This window comes from Carcharodon carcharias, chromosome 15 (assembly GCF_017639515.1).
Source record: "Carcharodon carcharias isolate sCarCar2 chromosome 15, sCarCar2.pri, whole genome shotgun sequence".
NCBI lineage: Eukaryota > Metazoa > Chordata > Chondrichthyes > Lamniformes > Lamnidae > Carcharodon > Carcharodon carcharias.
This window is the reverse complement of record NC_054481.1, coordinates 107,849,003-107,868,897: the sequence shown is the minus strand read 5'-3', so window position 1 is coordinate 107,868,897 and position 19,895 is coordinate 107,849,003. Positions and strand designations below refer to the sequence as shown.

General features: G+C 40.2%; 1 protein-coding gene across 1 annotated transcript; it reads right to left on the bottom strand.

Annotated features, from left to right (window-relative positions):
* Nucleotides 1–1,101: 1,101 nt before the first annotated feature.
* On the bottom strand, nt 1,102–18,868 carry LOC121288446 (tumor necrosis factor receptor superfamily member 4-like). The gene is made up of 7 exons (XM_041206979.1): nt 18,727–18,868; nt 7,974–8,102; nt 7,088–7,171; nt 5,433–5,508; nt 4,667–4,794; nt 3,210–3,320; nt 1,102–1,951 (listed from the first exon to the last, which is right to left on the bottom strand). The coding sequence occupies exons 1-7, from the start codon at nt 18,866–18,868 to the stop codon at nt 1,860–1,862; spliced, it is 762 nt and encodes a 253-aa protein (XP_041062913.1). The 3' UTR covers nt 1,102–1,859.
* Nucleotides 18,869–19,895: the final 1,027 nt, after the last annotated feature.

Below are 19,895 nucleotides of genomic sequence, written 5' to 3'. Positions count from 1 at the left end.
GTAATATACTGCAGTTTTACAGAAAACATCTCAGAAACAGTAAAGACATATGCACTGAAGCAGTCTCAGGTGATCATCCACCCAAGCTACAATGTAGATAATCTTGCCCCCATTTCTTTAATAAAAAATATTTCACTGTTTTCTTAGCTTCCAGTTCATCTTCCCCTTTCCCCTGAGATTTTCATGTTATTGCGTTTTGGTGATGATTGTTTCTTGCACTTAAGAGTCACAAAATGGAACACTTTCCCATCTTAACTACGCCAAATCTACTTCAAGTATTCCCAGACCGGCATAGTCAAGTTAACCTTCCTCTAAGATGCCCAACAATATGCCTCAGATCCAAACTCAAGAGTATCGTTCCCGTTGAACATTTTTCCCTTTGCCATATCAGGGGTTAATTTATTTGCAAGTAGTAGAGTGTCTCTCTTTAATGGAGGGAGATGTTTATAATCTTTTGCAGATTATGGCTAATTACTTGCTTACTGAATTAAGGGCAATATTTGGCTTGAAACCTATACTCATTAGGAACTGTACTGCCAGTTTTGCATAGAATCTTCACAAGCTCTAGCTAGCACCTCTCATCATTGCTGCAGTCTGCTTTCAAACTTAAGAGTCCAAGGCTCAGTGTGTCAGCCTACTGCGGCTTTTCCTATCTTGTCTCTTTCTCAGTGTGTCTGTTTCTTCAACAATATGTTCCTGATTTCCACAATGTTTATAAAGTCAAGGTCAGTGTAGGACAATCTCTGGTTGTTAGCCTTCTGTTTTCCCAGCACCCTCCCCCAGGCTTCCACTAAGCTACCTAATACTGAACAAGCTATATCTTGTTGACACGACAATTATGAATGAGAACTTTAATGCCACTAATTTTGAGAAGTGCATTTTATTCAATAAAGGCTGGAGGTATGAATATTTTGTTCAAAACTTGCAGAGAATTCAGTTCTGATCTAATGGTCAGGACAGCCCATTAACTCTAACAAGTGCAAACAACAGGACAAAGCGCAAGCCCACTGTTTTCCCTAGCGTCCACCATTCACGCATATTCCTCATAATGCACTAGCATTCTAACCGTAGAACTGCCTACATGAAAGCCTAAAGCCATTTCTCAGGTTCCTCAAGAGGTTGAATTGTTGTTGTATTCACAGTGGTCTGACAGCGGGATGGAGGAAGTATTGTCCAAGAGGGAACTCAAGCCGCTTTGTAAATCCAGGGAAAAGTGGGGACAGGCCAGAGGAGATAAGCAGGAGCCAGAGTGCTGCACACCTCTGACTAAAAGTGGAGCATGAGTTCCACGTTTAAACGATGTTACTAGAATTTACTTTGCCAGACAGAAATATTTTTGGCCAGACACAAACAACTGGTGTAATGAACTATTTCTCAGCTGTCCCATGTCCCAAGTTAAGCTGCTTGATCTGAAGGAAGGATTCCAACTCTTTAGGCCTTGACATTGAATAGGAACACCTCACCAATGAGAACGTTGTTCCAAGGAATAGATGGTTATCAAGCCACTTTTTATGCTTCCATAAGTCACTACAGAAAGTTCACCCGTATGAGCACTGAAGTAGTATTCTAGCTGCTGAATATGAGAAATGGCATGAACTTGATGGGCAGAATGGCCTCCTTCTGTACTGTAAGGATTCAACGAAATACCATATGTCTGTTCCCATTACATTTCCCAGGCCCTCCTCAGGAATGTATGGAAGCATATTAACAAATAACATACAGTATTCCAAGTAAAGCCAATTCATAACGAGGTCTGATGAAAAGTCATGATCAATGAACAGGTTTGTTCTCCAGTTCAGGTATAGGCACCGAGCTGTCAATTTGAGATCAATTAAAGACCTCTCCCTACCCACGATTGGTCAGTTCTTTACTTGCACTGATGTGATATCCTCAGACACTTCTTGCACAGGACCCTTTACATCTTGTTTGATCCCAAAACACCGATGGAAACCTGTAATTAACAATGCAGTAAAATTCCATGTTAGTTACAAGGTGTGCCTGTCAATTTCTTTTGGAAGAAAGAGTTACTAAATAAGTTTGCTTTCTATCATTCTAATCAGGCTGTTTCTTTCTTCTAATTCAATTAAAAATTGGATAGGGTCAGAATCCAGGTGTAAAAAGATCATCTTACACAACACCTTTCAAACTAGGGTGGAAAAGACAAAAATGGCATAAAGTTTTCCCTATTGCCAACTCGGCCAGCCCTTTATTCCACACAACATCCTGGAAACAGAATTGAAGGCATTTACCATCACAATATTTGTTGTGGCTCCATTTTTTTAAAGCAACTTGTCTTCTTTTATTTTGCATTATAAGCAGGTATTATGTGGCAGTCCCCTATACAAAACCCCAAATTTGCTAGGTTGCACTTAAAGGTTAAACTTTACAAAGAGGAATTTGAGGCTTCCCCTCACCTCCCCCCCCAACCTCCAAATTTCATCACAGTTTTGGTCCTGTTGTTTATCATCCCCACAATTAAAAATGACAGCTTGTGTAGTCTTGACGTACTTGACTCCGCCAAACAGGCTAGCTGTCCCTCCCTCTGCATGCAGGCATGCTTTACCACCTTCACTTGGCTGTCCATCTCATGTTCCTGACTGGCTTTGTTTGATGAACATTAACAACTAGAGAAGGGTCATGGATTATACAAACTAATATTTTGCAGGCTAATAACAGGAGTGAATGGAGCTGCAATAATGCAGGAAGGTGTGATCTGGACATCACATGAAATAAAGAGCAGGTCAGCTGTTGAGGTGAGGTGAAGATAGTGATGCAGATCCCAACTCTACCACATTGTGCAGGTACCGGACCCCGTATCTAGGAAGCTCACAACCGGATGTGTGCTGGATTTGGGGATTTTACAGATTTTGGGCCTAGCATGTACTTATAATACATAAAATAAAGTATGAAAAATAAAGAATAAAGGGGTTACATTAAATTGCTATCCAGGGTGCCAGCTTTGAATGTTCTTGGGTCCTTCCGGATTTTGGGAAGCTGGATAAGGGGGTCTGGTGCCTGTAACTAGTTGGAACATCACCTTGATATTCATCGATTAAGCACCATAGAGAGTAGATTTTGATTCCAGCCTGTACCTACTGAGGGGCTTTTGTTTTTATATTTGTAGAGATGAAGCATAATGGCATTGTGAAGCAGATAAAGAAAATAAATGAAGAAAGGGGTGATGCCTTTGAAAACTTCTATGTCCTCACCTTGTTTTTTCACTCCAAGGTTCATTTTCCCCCTCTTAATCAGGAAAATGAGAAAAATCACAGCCGCCACAGTGATGACACTGATATAAAATTTGACTTCTATGGACAAGGCTAAAGACAAAAGACAGTGTGATATTGAAGTGGTCTACATTTCAAAATTTTAAACATCTCAAAACATTCATTTATTAATTACTAACACTTTTATCACCATGGAAGCAACAACAACTGGCATTTATATAGAGCCTTACTATAGCAAAATGACCCAAGGAGCTTCGCAGGAGCCTTCAGGAAATATTAGGACAGGTGACCAAAAGCGTGGTCAAAGAGAGGTTTTAAGATATGTTTTTAAAAGGAGGGAAAAAGAGTCTTAGGGAACGAATTTCTGAACTTAAGAGCTGAGACAGCTGAAGGCACGGCCACCAGTGATGAAACAAAGGAAATCAGGGATGCATGGGAGTCCAGAATTGGACGAATGCGGAGTTTTTGGGGCACAACCGTGAATGCCTGTATATAATATGAAACATGTCTCTGGTGGCTTAGTGAATAAATCTGCTGCTTAGTGTGGCTGCAAATCATAAAAACATAAAGCTTGTAGGTTCTATACTTGCCCGTATATTGCTTGCCTTTGATCACTGTCCAATGGACTGTGCTTGCAAATCTGCAGAGCTGAGCCTCGCTCTATCCCTTGGATATGATACCCCAATCTGTCTTTCAAATGAGAAATTAAACAGAGGCCTTGTCTACCTTCTTAGGTTGTTGTAAAAGAACCCATGATACTCTTTGAAGAAGAGAAAGGGAGTTCTCCTTAGTTTCCTGACCAATATTTACCCCCAACCAATATCACTAAAAACAGACTATCTGATCATTATCACATTGCTGTTCATGGGACCTTATTGTGCGGAGATTGGCTGCCACTCTTCTTACTATATAACAGTGACTACACTTCAAAAGTATTTCATCTGCTGTAAGATACTTTGGGATGTTGTGAGGCTGTGAAAGGTGCAATAGAAATGCAAGTCTTTTTGAAAAGACTTAGGCTCTTAGAATTTGGATCGGCCGATGTTGATCCCAAAGGTGTTCGGGCAACTGGCCTTCACGTTTCTGGCTCCTGCATAAGGATACGCCCCTTGTGGGAGAGCTGCAAGCACTCATGTAATGATCTGTTTGCTCCTTCCAGGGAAAATAAAAAGAAATCCTGGGCTTGGAATTTCTGTGGGATTCCTCCTGCTGAAATTGTAGCCCTGAGCTGTGTTTCCACACCTGAGCAGGATTGCTGCTACTCTTCCAGAAAAGTTACTGCTGCGTAGTGAAAAATCCCTGGCCCTGATGTTTAATTTACAGTGTTAAGTGTAATGATGGAGACCATTCAAAACCTTCTTCATCAGAAAAACTATACAGAAAGCAATGTTTTTTAAACTGAAATTATGTTTAAGCATGAGACAGTCATTGGCACGAACCTGGTTGACCTTCTGTTACTGAAGAAAGTGGTCCAGTTGAAGTATTGAGCAACGTTGCACTGGGCACAGTTGTAGAGTTAGAGGCTGTTCTTCCTTGAGTTATGGTGGTCCTTGTAGTAGGTATGCCACTTGGGTGAGATATGACGTAAAGCAGAGGATGGAACAAAAGAAAAGTAAATAATGTTGGAGTTAGACTGAACTGGTTACATTGTTTGTGTATTTCTTTATATACAACATAGAAACACACAGGGACTGGAAGAGACCTAACTAGAACTCAAAGGTCCCAAAGTACAGCTTCAGTCTTTCTACTTCTCCTATCTTTAATTGCTTTATCCTCCAAATATCTTTCCAGATCCCCTCTTGAAACTATCAGAACTATCAAAGCTACTGTGTTACTAGAGCTGTCTTCAACCATCAGATGCCAAACCGCTGTTATCTGTGAATTGTTAGTTTAATGTGTAAGTGTCAGATATTAATTATCTATGAAGGTGTTGTCTGTGTGTAGTGGAATCCTGCATATTAACTCAAAGACAGTAAATGGATCTACTATTGCCCAGGACAGGTGATGCTGGATTACTTGCTGCACTAACTGTGACTCCAGTTCACATGGAATGAGAATGCCTGTTTGTGGGAATTAATCTTTTTGTTGAGCAAGGGGAAAGTGGATGGGAGGACCCTGAATCCTGACACTTCCATCACATACAGACCTTCACTGCTTTAAAACAGACACATATTAGCAACAAAGCTGTACAGGAGTTTTACCTACTCTGTCCGATTTTTGCATGGCTTCTCGTCTCCATCTGAATAAAATCCTGGTTGACATGGCATACAGGAATTGAGGTCTTCCATGAATGGAAATAAGATACAAACACAGTTAATCACAAAATATTCTGATGAAAGGTTATCAGCATGCAACATTAGCTCTGTTTCTCTCTTCACTGACGCTGCCAGACCTGCTGAGTATTTTCAGCATTTTCTGTATTTATTTCAGATTTCCAGCATCTGCAGTATATAACACAAATGAAGTCATGTTCACAATTATAAGCAGATGATTAAATAGCTTCCAGTTAACTGATTCAGACCTATTCTTACCTCATGCTGAGCTTAAGCATGCAACTAAAAACAACCGTGGGCTGTTCATTTTGAGCAATTGTATTTTTTAAATCTTCACATACACTGAAGGAATTTTATTTATATAAAAGTTTAAAAGGGGTAAGTTTCATTACTTTTTCACTCCTTTCAAAAAGCAATTACAAAGAATTATATTCCCTGACATCATTTTGTTTTCTTCCATTCCTTCCTGCTGGTTTTTGTGAACAATTCTGTCTAAAATGACACAGCTGCAATGAAAAAAATTGTCTGGTAAACTGTTGCTTGTTCACTTGCAAACATGCGATGTGACGGTTTTAATGCATTAATGTCACAATAAAATTGTCATATGAGCCTGCTGCTGTCCAAACAAAATCTTTGGCCCAAATGATCGTGGATGCCCTCTTAATGGTGAGTGCTGGGGAGACACGTTTCCAGTTTACAGGCAAAGCTGCTAGTTAGTCAGGGGTCCCTTGCAATTGAGATGTTTCCAACCTAGACAGAAGCATAAACTGGCATTTGCTCGTCAGGGTTCAATGCAAGGTACTCCCATTGCCTATGTTCAACCAATTATTGATGATCATTCAATGATAACCTGAATGGGAACAATTGACTACGGAAACATTCCCATTCATCATGTCATTGGAACAAGAGTTTCACATTGCCATGTCATGGGGTGTTTTACAGAAAGGCCTATTTTCAAGGCTGCCTCCAGTGAATAAGGAGTGACTAAGAGAGATATATTTCCACTATATTTAGGATTGTCCAACAATTCATATAAATAAATTATTTAAGTGCCTCAACTGTATCTACATTGTACTAAATAACACAGGTAGAGGCTTTAATTCTTATTGTTTCCTTATTGGATTGGAGTTTAGGTCATTTTTGCCTCAATGAAATTTAGGCCCCTATCTAAGCTGCTTAAAATCTGCCTAAAAATCGCTGCAATATCTGCTGGTTATATGCAACCATAGAGTGTGACCAAGGGAGTTATGAGATACACTTGAAGGAGTAACCAATGACACTGAGCCTGAGAGATTAGCTTCCAAAGACCCATGAGAAATGTGATGTGTATCAGGCCACTAGTGATCAATGGTCTAGGTAAGAAGTTGTGGCTCCTAAGTCTGCTTTACTGCAGTGGGAGTGAAAAGAGAGGTGGTAGTAACACTGTAGTTAGTGACTGCTCGGGAGAGGATGGTTGACATACAAGAGGTATTGATAAAGCTTCCCTGCTGCCTCCTTGCCTGATTAATGTTGAGGAGACATCAGGCCTGGTAATTCAGATGATTTTTACTGATTTCTTTTGTTGCAGTATATTAAATAGCTTCATACCTGTATTCCATTGTTTGTCTTTACCACACAAGCATTCAGCATTAGACGTGGTGGAACAATTCTTTTTATATGTGGTACCGATTTCTGCATTGAGGACAAAAAACATTTTCATAAAAGACACTACTCTTGCAAAAGGACCAGGATAAAAAGTGTTTCTTTGTACGTTTTTCTAATGTATGCTGATTTAGAAAAAAAGATCAAAACATACGATAACACATTCTCTGATTGACTACCCAAAGCCTTCTTCAGACAAGAAAACAAATGTCAAACTTGCAACTCCTCCCAGCACAACATTTAAGAATATGAAGTTAGGCCTGGGGTTCCAATCCAGATGCTGAGGAGCATGAAACTGAAATTTCATTGCCTCTAACATAACAGTCTTAATCAAAGACATCATATTTGCATAATCTAACAATGAGCTGCCAGCTGGGACAGTAGGAGGGACTTTTGATGGATCCTTCTCTCTTTTTTGACAATTTTCCCTCCTTCCTTTTCCTTTCTGCCCCATTTCTCCTGTTCCTCCTCCTTCACAGCTGGACGAGCTGATGTCCTGTCACAGTCACTTTCTCATCCAACTCCCTCACTTCAATGGTGGCAGAAGTTGCCTCTCCATTGAGATATCAAAAATGTTATTGCTTTAAGCGTTAGGAAAAGAGAGGATGTAAAAAGAAGCAGCGAAGGAGCAGGCAAATGGAATGAATGTGGAAAGTTCCTGCTGAAAAGCAGGCTTAGCTTTGATGAAAGGAAGATTCTCCTTCTAGACTGGAAATTCTACAAATAACAATTATAGATACAAAGTAGCACATGTGTGTGGACCTTCAATCCTTGATTGAATGATGGAAGCAATAAGCAGATTTAGAAACTAAATAGTAGTTAATAGACTCACCTTTGGGACAGGTTCTGCATTGAGCACAAGAACTGTACGTGTTCCAATCTTTAGAATACTTTCCCGAGGGGCATTGTCGACAATCTGCAATATCGTTGAAATTTTCGCACCGTTTTCTCAAGTAGTATCCTATTTTTAAAAAATGCCAGTAATGCTTTCTGTCAGACTTGGAGAATTAATGATATGACCATATCATGTTGGAACACTGTACTGTGAATTGCTGGATAATTTTATTAACCAGTATTTGAAGTCTTTAGAAATTCTGACCACAGCAACAGGGGCAAGCCATTCAGCCCCTTGGGCCTGCTCCACCATTCCGTTGGATCCTGGCTGATCTGTAACTTAACTCCAATCCACCCACCTCAGGCTTACATCCTGTGATATCCTTAACTAACCAAAATAAAATCCGAGCCAGGAACAATGTGAAACTTGCATTCTAGAATCACAGATCACCATTTGTCACCAGGAATAAAAATCCTCTACTGGAAGAATGCAACATAGGGTTGAGGTTAAATATTATAGAGTCTATAATACAAACTAAACTAATTTTGGATATTTTTGTCCGTTAAACATCTATAGAAAATTCAATGCCTTATATAAAAGTACAAACATTTTTAATCTGCAGGATTACATGATTATATTAACTTAAGTGAAAGATTAGATTTATTTCTATTATGTTTTTTCTGATAGCGTTTTTGAACGGAAATGGCCCAATTCTAGACATGCTTAAAGACCATTCCCTCCTTGGTTACAGAACCAAAACAGTGAAAGAGATAAGTAAATCATCAGTAAGGATATTGGAAATCTCAATCTAATCAAGGTCAGCATTGTATTTATTCAAATACATTTTCATTTGAGAATGGTATGTCACTACCACTGTGCCATCACCAAGGCAACTGTATCAATGTCCTGAACATAAAACACCTAATTTATGTCAAATTGTGCCTCCTGCACAATTTGCAGGACTATATGGAATGAGCAATGAAGAGGGACAAATTGAGTAGCTCTAACAAAAAGCCAGTACAGACACGATTGCCGAAGGTCCTCTTTCTGTGCTGCGTGACTCTGTGATTCAATGACTTTCAACACTAGGTTGAAAGGCAGTATTTTTTAAATTGCTTGTTGGAGTGTGACAATGTCCATGTCCCCTCCTTTTTTAAAAATGTATTCTTTCATGGGATGTGGGCATCGGTGGCAAAGCCAGCATTTGTTGCCCATCCCTAATTGACTTTGAACTGTGTAGCTTGCTAGGCCATGTCAGTAGGCAGTTAAGAGTCAACCACATTGCCATGGGTCTGGCCAGACCAGGTAAGGATGGTCGATTTCCTTCCCTAAAGGGCATCAGTGAACCAGATGGGATTTTACAACAATCAATGATAGCTGTTATGGACATCAGTACTGAGACTAGCCTAGCCTTATATTTCCAGATTTATTAGTTGAATTTAAATTACACCAGCTGCTCTGGTGGGATTGGAACTCATATCCCCCAAGCTCATATCCCTCAAGCTCATATCCCCCAAGCATTAGCCTGGGCCTCTGCGTTCACTAATCCACTAACATTACCACTACACCATCATTTCCCCTTAAATCTTAATCCCTAATTATATTCTTACTCCTAAATAAATAATAACTCCTAATTATGGGTAATGGCATGGCGGCAACCATATTCTTTTAATGCACTGGGTGATTGGTGTTATTTAATTCACTATCACAAGATGTTTTTCCAGACATCCAAGGGGAATATCACACAGCTCAATACACCACTGAGTGCTGCATTAAGAATGCACTGTTTTACCATACATGAAATGCATTTAAGTTGAGCAGCTCTTTTGACAGGAATAATTTGCAGGACTCTCTGGAATGAGCAGTGAAGAGGGTCAAATTAAGTAGCTCCTACAAAAAGCCAGTACAGACACGATTGCTGAAAGTCCTCTTTCTGTGCCGTGGGACTCTGTGGTTCAACATTAGGTTGAAAGGCAGTTTTTTTTTTAAATGCTGTTGGAGTGTGACAGACTACTATTCCTCCATGTCCAAATATTATGGGAGCAGCAAAGCCTGCTGCATGTAAGTACATGTTCCATGGCTTATAGACGATGCTTATATTCTAAAGTGCTCCAAAACCCCAAAGGTATGCTTTTTGAGAAGGAAAAACAGATAGCTGGTTTATTTGACAACATGGAATGTGCTGTTGTATCTCAAGACACCTCTACACAACATTTGCAAGTACATCAGGGGACAAAATACATGTGGTATTTATGAACAGGGATATACACTGAGCAAACATTTAGCATGTTCAAGCGGCACATCAGGTATTTCAACCACTAAGCGAGCAAGAAGCCTACAACAGTCTTCACAAAATCAAGGCAAAATGATGGCGCTATATGTTTCATCTAGCACAATATGGCCAAAGACAGAGCCTAGTTTGAATAAGCAGCAGCACACCAAAGGGAGTAGAATAAAAGAGTTAAATATATAGTAACTGAACAACCACCATAAAGAGGGAGGTAGAGCTATCAGCAATTGATTCAAAGTGTCTTTCAACAGGTGCACATTAGCTTACCACAGGACATGCACATGTGAACATGGGTGCCTTTTGTCATGCCAGGCATTTGCATGCAAAACATCATAAAAGACCTTTTGTAACTAACTGGTGCTACCTTTTGTACTTCAATCGAGAGCTATTGATTTTTGACCATTCAATAAAATATACTTCTCTTCTCCGGAACATTGTGTATCTGTGCCAATTATTTTTACTGTATGTCAAAATGTCATAGTGCTCATAACTAAATCTGGCTTCAAATCTGCCCCTCGTTGTACTACTCAGTGTCCAGTGGGATGACTATAATGCCAAGTGCTTGCCAAGGTCATCTATCTATATCTGTAATGGGTAAAATCATGTTTTTGCATAAATCACCAGTATGAAAGTGAACTATAGTGCCATATATTCATACGTCCAATGTCATTCACACATAACAGCAGAAAGCAGAAGACAACTTTCCATTCTGTTAATTCTATAGTCATTGAGTACTTAGCTGTATTCAGGTGATGGGCATTAACCGGGGATTCACTTGGGCTCCTACAAATAGGAGCTGACTACGTGACGGTTGATTTAGGAGGTACAGGTTTGAAATGTCTCTTTGTAAATAAAAGCTTGTAAGTGTGTAAAGATTAGGCTTCAGTTCTATCCTTCATGACCTGGCTAACTGGAGTAAAACAAATTCAATCTGTGGTTGTAAGTAACATGTGCTTTCTTAGGACCAAAAATAAGAAACAAGGTGCACACAGCAGCCACTGCCTGCTCATTGAACAACCTGGAACCCAAAGTACTATGTTTACTCGTCAGGAATTCATGGGTGAATTGCTTTGCTTTTTAATGCATGCATTTTTTTTTACTTTTAAGATCTTTGAACTGCAAACAGGAAGTTTCTGAACCTGAATTGTCACAAACTATTAATAATTTTAACATGCTGCAGTTTGTAAAAATATCAATTTTTGGAAATTATAGAGGCAGTGGTTATTTATTTTAATTTTAGCAAAGTACTCATAAAATAGGAATTTACAGATATATAAATGCTCATTGATGAAACTACTGATAGAAAATATTATGGATTTCAATTTCTAGTGGAAACATTCATTTCTAGATGTTTACTGCAATGGAATTTATGATGAGACCATTTATAAACTTTCTTCACAAGTGACTCACTTACCTTTCATATATTTTCCATAGCAATCTGTCTGCAAAGTCTCTGGATCGCCCACTTTTTTTTAACATCTACCTTTTTGCTGTCTACTCCTCATAAGAAGCAATAACTGTGTTTTCTTCTTCTTTGGTACATTCTTTCAGTCATAGTTATGCACCAACCTTTTTTGCTATTGCTGCCCACTTATGTTGTGAAGCTATTAATGTATGTAATATTATTGGAAAATATTTTTCTTTTAAAATAGAAGTTTAGTCTGTGGGTATGCCTTAATTGGATTAAAGCCAACTAGTCTAGGTGCTTTGATGTGTATTAGCTTTGATATGTAACAGAGATAGAGGGCATTTGCACTTTTTGAATAAAGCATTCAAGAAGGTGAGTGAATTCTGGCACCTAGCGAACAGAGACCAAGCAATATGTTTATATTACTAATAAAATTGATACTATGAAAGGGGTTTTATTATTAAAAGGTGGAGTTCAAACAGGCTGGTGATACATGAGAATTTACATTCAATGGGCTATGCTAGGTATAACTTCAGCAGTTTTGTGTGTAGAGCAGAGGCAATGTGAGGTCAAAAGCAGCTGTAAGCCTTCAGCTGTCTCCACAGGAAACCAAAGTGAAAAGAACCTCATTTGAATTTGTAAGGTGAAAATGTTTTGCCTGGTGTCTGGTAACGTCTATGGGTTGCTGTTGCCTTAATGGAGATTGGTTTGGGAATTTGTTAAAAGTTATGATTGTTATAATTTGTAGCCATGTGTATATATTTAGCTTGTGTAAATTAATAAAATGTTTCACTTAGTTTAATATAAATCCTCTTGAGAACTGGTGTTTTGTTTCCTGAATTTAGAGTTGCATCTCAAACATAACACTTACAATTATGACAGTTATTTAAAGTTTCCCTCTGGGATTTTTTTTAAGTAACAGCTTTACCAACTGCTCGGTCATAACAACTTACCATTTGGTTCTTCTGATTGTCTTGCCTACTTCAACACCATATTTGGTTTATAAGTGCTTTTGGTCCTTAAAGCAAGTTATAAATGACTGATTAGTGTCTTGCATAGCTACTTTCTGCTTACAATAACTGACTGTTATCACTGAATGTTTCATTTCTTTCAAATGACTGAAAGCACAACAATTCTGCCTTTTATTCACATTGTTAGACTGTGCAAATCAAGTCCTAGTAATAGCCTGTAATTAGGTTTTATTAAATAAAAAATCAGACATCAGAATGGGATAATTTACATGTAGTGGATGTTGCCCACATATTTCTTGCACTAACATAGCCAAGTTACACCATTAGTGTCATGCAATCATTCTGTCAAACCCTTCCAGTGAACTTATAGTATTCCTGGCTAATTAGCATAAACATGTTAAAGCAAGTGAACCTGTTTGTACACTAAAGCTGCATAAATGTTCTTAATGCTCTCAATCCCTGAATCTTATGGCCAGTTCCAATGACTTTAACAGGCTTGGTTGAATAGATTTTTTTCTGTAAATTATAATTCAGCCTTAATCTTGATGCAAGGTGCACAGAAATGCAGCTACTTCAATACTCCATTTTATTGTACTTGGTTGCAGTATCAGCGAAACAATGCTTTAAGATTATAAAAATAAGGCTGCCTGGGCTAGCTGTAGTCCCAGCTACAAATTTCTTTAGAAGTGCTATTTGCAGGTGGGAAAAATATAAGTTCTGGCCATAAAAGTACCAAATTGAAAGCCTGCAGATTAAGCTGGGCACTCCAATGATTATGATGTTTTGAATGCAACATGATTCCTAAATATGAGTTAATAGAAGCAAAGTGCAGGCTTCTGAATGAAATGCCCTTTTTTTTCTTAAAACCATTTCTGTTCCATTTCCTTTGTTTTGCCTAGCTATACCACACACCATCCCCTTCCCCATCTGTCAAGGCAGGGTGACCTACTCCCCAATCTCTCCCAATGCTGCTCTGGACTGAATTACTTGGAGATGATAGATACTTGGATCTTCTTTCTGTGAGGAGTTGTCTGAACTCCACTCAGCACTTCCAGCGATGATCGAGCTGATACCCGTAGCACAGTAAGTGATTGTAATCCAGTGCTCTACCATCTGCTGGGTTTTCAATGCACCATACCACTTTAGTGACTGTATTAACACATTCTCTTTATCTGACATCATGAAGGTTATTTTAAAGGTTAGATAGTTGATCAAATATTCTTAACCACACATCATCATTTTATAGTTATGGACAGTAGTTACAGTTATTATTTTTAACTTATAGTCTAACGTTTGCTACAGAGGTCCCATCGTCATGCGCCCTCTAAATAAGGGTAACTTGCTCTCCCCTACAACTTAGAAGGGGTTTACTGAAATGGCAGCTGAAAAATAATGATTGCTATAAATGTCCAACATTCTCTTCACGGAGGTAAATTTGTAAATGCATTGTTTATGAATGTATTTGCTTTGAAATACACAACGGAAAACGGTGGGGATTGTGTGACACACACATTGGATTGTGTGGGAAATGAGTTGCCGTGCCCACATTTATTGGTCTTGAAAGTCATCAAAGTCTTTCTAAACGTCTTCGTATCAACAACTGAGACATTGATATTAAAATGTCAGACCACTGGCATGTCATTGCAACTGTTTTATCACCTCGACAGTCTAGTGGTGTAGTGGTAATGGCACGGGGATCATAATCCAGAGGCTCATGTTGATGCTCTGGGGACATGGGTTCAAGTTCTACTGCAGCAGCTGGTGAAATTTGAATTCAGTTTACAAAATTTGGAATATAACGTTATCCATAGGAATGTGGTCGACTCTTAACTGCCCTCTGAAATGGCCTAGCAAGCCACTCAGTTCAAGGGCAACAATTAGGGATGGGCAACAAATCCCTTGCCCACATCCCATGAAAGAATACATTAAAAAAAAACACAACTGTAGACTGTAAAACATTGCATATGAAGACTCTAAGTCATTACACATACATAACTAGAAAAAATGGCTCCCACCACCCGGCTCGCGGTATATATCTTCAATATCTGCCCATTCGCTCTTTCCTCACTCTCAGACACACACATTTCCTTTTCATCTCACTCACACCCGGTCACGGAGATGAAAATCGCATCACGAGATTGCTGAAGTTAAGCATTTTTTGCCGGGCGTACTTTTTGCTCTTTCGGTGAGGTTTGTGTGTCTCAACCCTTAACTCGTAACAATTTGTCACAATTCTGAAAATGAAGCAGACTCAACGGAACGAAGATATCCTCTGAATATTTCCTGATCAGAGGTCGCCTTCCTCTTCCTCCTGTGTCACCTCTTCCCTGTCCCTTCTCGTGACTGAAATTCCCCCTCCCACTTCAGACAGATTCTGCTTCAAATATTCCCTCCTCAGCCCACTTCTGGACTTGTTCCTTGGTCATCTGAAGCCACCACCTTCAACCCATGACTACTCTGACCTCTAACTCCGCAGTGACTGCCGCACTTTCCGCCTCCGTCTCCTTTACTTTGACAGAGGTTAGCTGGTGGCAGAGCCACTGCAGAAATCTCAGTGCCATGTAAAAGTGCTACAGTCCTTTCACTGAAGTTCAGAATCCCGGAATCATTTCGGATAGTTTCACAGCCAAGTAGGTGCCATTGAACGGCCGTGCAAGAAACTGCAGGGGCTGCCCTGGTGGGGGCGGAAATTGAGCTAACAATTCAATGCTAAACGTGAAAAGATGCCAACTATCAATGAATTTATCACGCCTGCATCAGGATTGGAGAGGGTGGTGCACCATTGACTGGATATCAGTAACAACCAACTCAAATATTGTTTCTCTATTTTCCTGTTGTGGTCTAATGTCATGTGTCCATGTTCTGAACAAACAGAAGATAATATAAAGAAAACACACGTGAATTAAACATGCCAACATATCACACCGAAAACTTAGGCAGCATAGGAACATGGGAGCATAGGACTTAGGAGCAGGAGTAGGTCATTTAAGCCTGCTCCGCTATTCATGGCTGATCTGACTGTGGTCTCAACTACACTTTCCTGTCTGCACCGCCCATCCCATCCCATCCCATCCCCATCCCCATCCCCATCCCCATTATAACCGTTGATTCCCCTGTCTATCAAAAATCTACCTAATTCAGCCTTGAATAAATTCAATGACTCAGCCGCCACCGTTTTCTGGGGAAGAGAATTCCACAGACTAATAACCACCTGAGAGAAAATAAATTCTCCTCATCTCCATCTTAAAAGGGAGACTTCTTATTTTTAAACAGTGTCCCCTAGTTCTAGTCACCCCACAAAAGGAAACACCATCCCAGTATTCATCCTATAAAATCCAGCGCGCTATCAAATCCTAAGTAAACTTGGTTAAACATTCAGTATAGATTATGATTCCATTTCACTTGCTGCAGTTGACTGTCTCTAAGCTATACCAGCGACTGCAGAGCTTTAACAGTGGCCCCTTTATGTCTTTACCTTTACTTCCAGGTATCTTTTTGAAAGCAACTTCTACCTGTCGTTATCTTTTTAAGCTGTTTGTAACATGTTGGTTCTAAATCATTAACAGATCTATAACTATAAGTTTGTCAATCTCCTGATGAGTTAGACACAAGACTGTGTGTAGTCTTCGGGCGAAACTGGATTTATTAAATAAAAGCAACCACATGACCATTTTAAAACCATGCCCTCTGTCCAGAGTTTATAAACTTTCATTTTATCGCTATAAAGTAAAATGTTTGGCAGTTTGGGAAGTTGGGATTTCTTGCAGCAAAGGCTGATGAACTGGTGGACAACAAAACTAAGATGCTACATCTCCCTCATTGGTGGGAGGGTGAAATTACAGCATCACAAGTTTACATAGGCAGTTTCCATTATCAACTGGAATCTACAATGGAAAAGTTGACAGCATTGCATGCAGATATAAGAATTTAAATATAAGATCTATTGATAACAATGAATTGAAAGACATGAATATCTGTACTTTTACCCCACCATTGCTCCTTTCAGCTTTGTCTTCTGCTGTAACACCTTAGTGAATATAAGATTCTTCAATAAAAGACCAGTGGGCTTACAAGGTAATTATGTAAGTCAAATACATTCATCACATCTTAGTTCATTCGTTCGGAAAGATTCTCAAGTCCCCAACAATTGCTGCATACTGTTTCTTGAATGGTTCCAAGATCTTCACATTTCCCAAAAGCCATGTATTGATGATGCTGTATGTGAAGATCATCCTACTATCAGTCCTACTTTTGCCATTTACATGTTTGAATTTGTGAACCTGGTTCTCCTCTTGCAGTTTAGTTACAAATATTTATCTGACATTTGCTTTTCTCACATCATTCATTATCTTACACATTTCCATCAGATTAATTCTCAGACACTTCTTGGTTGAAAAGCCCAATTTTCATCATGACTCATGGCTTTATTAAATGAGACCAGTCTTGCAGTTCTTCTCTGCCTATAAGTGCTGGAATGTCTCCCTTGTCTTTCAGTAACCAGAATGGCATTACTTGAGGGGTAGTATAACCAGAGCACATTACAGTTAGATTGCATCTTCCTCTGACTTTTATTCTTCTGACCACATAGCGCAACTTCATACTAATTTTGATCCCTTTTGTTCAACGTTGTTTGGGGGTGTTGATGGTGAGCCTGTCGAGACTGCTATACCTCTCAATGCTGTTCTTACCCATAGGGAACATGTGTCACTTATAATTCTCTCTTATCTGAAGAATGCTACAATTGTCTTCATTAAATTTCATCCAGCAAGGTTCTGCCTGCTTATGCATTTTGTCTAACTCATTCTGCCATTTTTGAGCTGCCTGTTCCATTTCTACCACCCTACTAGTTTGGTAGACCAGCAAATTTGACTAATTTTCATTAGTCTTCATCAAGTTACTGATGTGAACTAGAAATACTAGCTGCCCTCATTATTCAGCACTGAAGACAACCCATTCCCCACACCCCAACATAACTCCTCTAGCAAGTACCCATTCAGCTAGTTTTTTAAATGCATTCATTGCATAACAATACATACCATCCTGACTTGGAGTTATATTTCTGTTCCTTCAGTGATGCTGGGTCAAAATCCTGGAACCTGCTCTCTAGGCCACATGGACTGCAGTGGTTTAAAAAGGCAGCTCACCACCACCTTCTCAAGGGCAATTAGGAATGGGCAATAAATGCTGGCCTAGCCAGAGACACCCACATCCCGTGAATGAATAAAGTGAAATTCCCAATGTCCACCTAGCATCACGACAGCATTGAGCTCAACTAATAGACCTTTATGTTGAACTTTGTCAAACACCTATTGGAATTTTAGGTATGGTACCTGGCATGACTTCTCACTTGGGTTGGCATGTCCTCAGGTTGGTCTGGGACCATCTTCCCCTTTGAACCCATGTTGCCTACTGTTGAGCAACGCCATCGTTCGACAGGTCAACCACACTTTTGAAACCATATCCCCAAGGTCCCTCTCCAAGCATTACATGAATTAGACCGATATCCCCGATAAGGTTCGAAGGTCTGGGCGAAATATCTTGACGATTCTCCCAGTTGGAACTGCTTGGTGGGTTCAATGGCCCCGGCTGCCTTGCTAACACTCTGGCAATTGTGACGGACACAAAAAACCCTAATAACAGGAACGCACGATGCTCCACCAGGCAGTAGCACTTCCTACAAAATCAAGAAATTGCTATTCCACCCTGTGTACATCGGGAAGGGGAATCTTCCTGTTTTAAGGAAGTTTGGTGGAATCTGACCATTAACTGAAGTTATACTTCATATATCAAACGTACATCAAAACCTTTGAAAACAGCAACAGAACTGAAAGCAGGCAACGCATCCGCGTTAAAATGCTTGTTTATAAACAGCTGAGCCGTTCTAGCGGACGACAGGGCACATACAAAATCTCATTTCAAACTCATCTGCCCGGACCCTGCAGCCCCTGTCACGGAGGGACAGGCTGCTCTGCTCGGATGGTTCGGCGAGAGCAAAGGGCTTTGAAAGCCATCTATTGAGAGCCCAGGGATGGATCTTGAGAGCGTTTTAGAAGTTGGTCCCCGGCTATGTGAGGCACTTACCCGCTCGACACTTGGCGCAGCAGCCCTCGACACCACCGATACTCCATCTATATTCTTCGAATCGACAGGATACAGTTATACCAGGACGAACGACCAAGAAAACTATTAACAGCGCTAGATGTTTGGAAACTAGAGGGGACATATCGCCTTTCTGGTGTCAGACAACCCCACAGGAAGATGTTTGTCAATCAGGCCCGAGCAGCCACCTAAACTTGCTCTTTATACAAAGCGCAGGGAACTTCCCTCGTCCCTCCCTATCCCACTGAAAGTTTCCTCTGAATAATCAATCGTGTCAGCTGGAACTTATAAGTACAAGAAATTCAAGAGACCAGAGAAGCTGCAATTATTCTCAGAGAGGGGACGTTGAAAGCGGATTCATAGAAATTGTGGAGAGTTTGTTGTTGATGGGATAGAGGGAACATTGCTTCCCATTAGCAGGAGGATCGGTAACCAGAGGACGCCGGTTTAGAATAATTGGCAAAAAAAAACAGGCAGCTGATGAGATTTTTTTTTACCCAGCGCGATCTGGATGCACAATAATAACTGTCAGATAGAAACTAGATATATCCTTCAAAAAGCTGAAATCCCATCTGCAGGGCGATGGGGGAAAGAGCTGGGTGATTGGATAGGTCAAAGGACAAGCAACAAGGGCTGAATGGTCTTCTGTACTCTGTGATTTGCTGAACAAGTGTCATAGAGAGGAATCATAGAATGGCGCCGATCGAGGCCATTCAGCCCGTCCTGCCTGCACGGGCACTCTTAAGGGGCTCACTGAGTACCAGTCCCCTGCCTTCTCTCCGTACCCTGCACATTCTTCCTTTTCAGATAACAGTCTTGAATGTCTTGACTGAACCTGCCTCCACCACTCTGTCAGGCAGTTCATACCAGATCCGAATCACTCGCTGGGTGAAAATGTTTTTCCTCATTATCCGGTTGCTTCTTTTACCAATTACCCCAAATCTGGGTCCTCTGTGTCTCAATCCTGCCACCAATGGGAACAATTTCTCCCTATCTACTCTATCCCTATGTTTCTACCAATCCACTCAATTATCTTCCTCTATCCCCATGCTCCTGCTCTTTTCCCATGCTCCTGCTCTTTTCCCGTGCTCCTGCTCCCTCCCCATGCTCCTGCTCTCCAGGTGCTCCTGCTGTACTCATGCTCCCACTCT

Coding starts and splice junctions, on each gene's coding strand:
- LOC121288446 (XM_041206979.1), bottom strand. CDS start 18,868: ATGTCCCCTCTAGTTTCCAAACATCTAGCGCTGTTAATAGTTTTCTTG. Junction 5,509..7,087: donor AGACAAACAATGGAATACAG/GTATGAAGCTAT, acceptor CATTCATGGAAG/ACCTCAATTCCTGTATGCCA. Junction 1,952..3,209: donor CCTTGGAGTGAAAAAACAAG/GTGAGGACATAG, acceptor TGTTAATTACAG/GTTTCCATCGGTGTTTTGGG.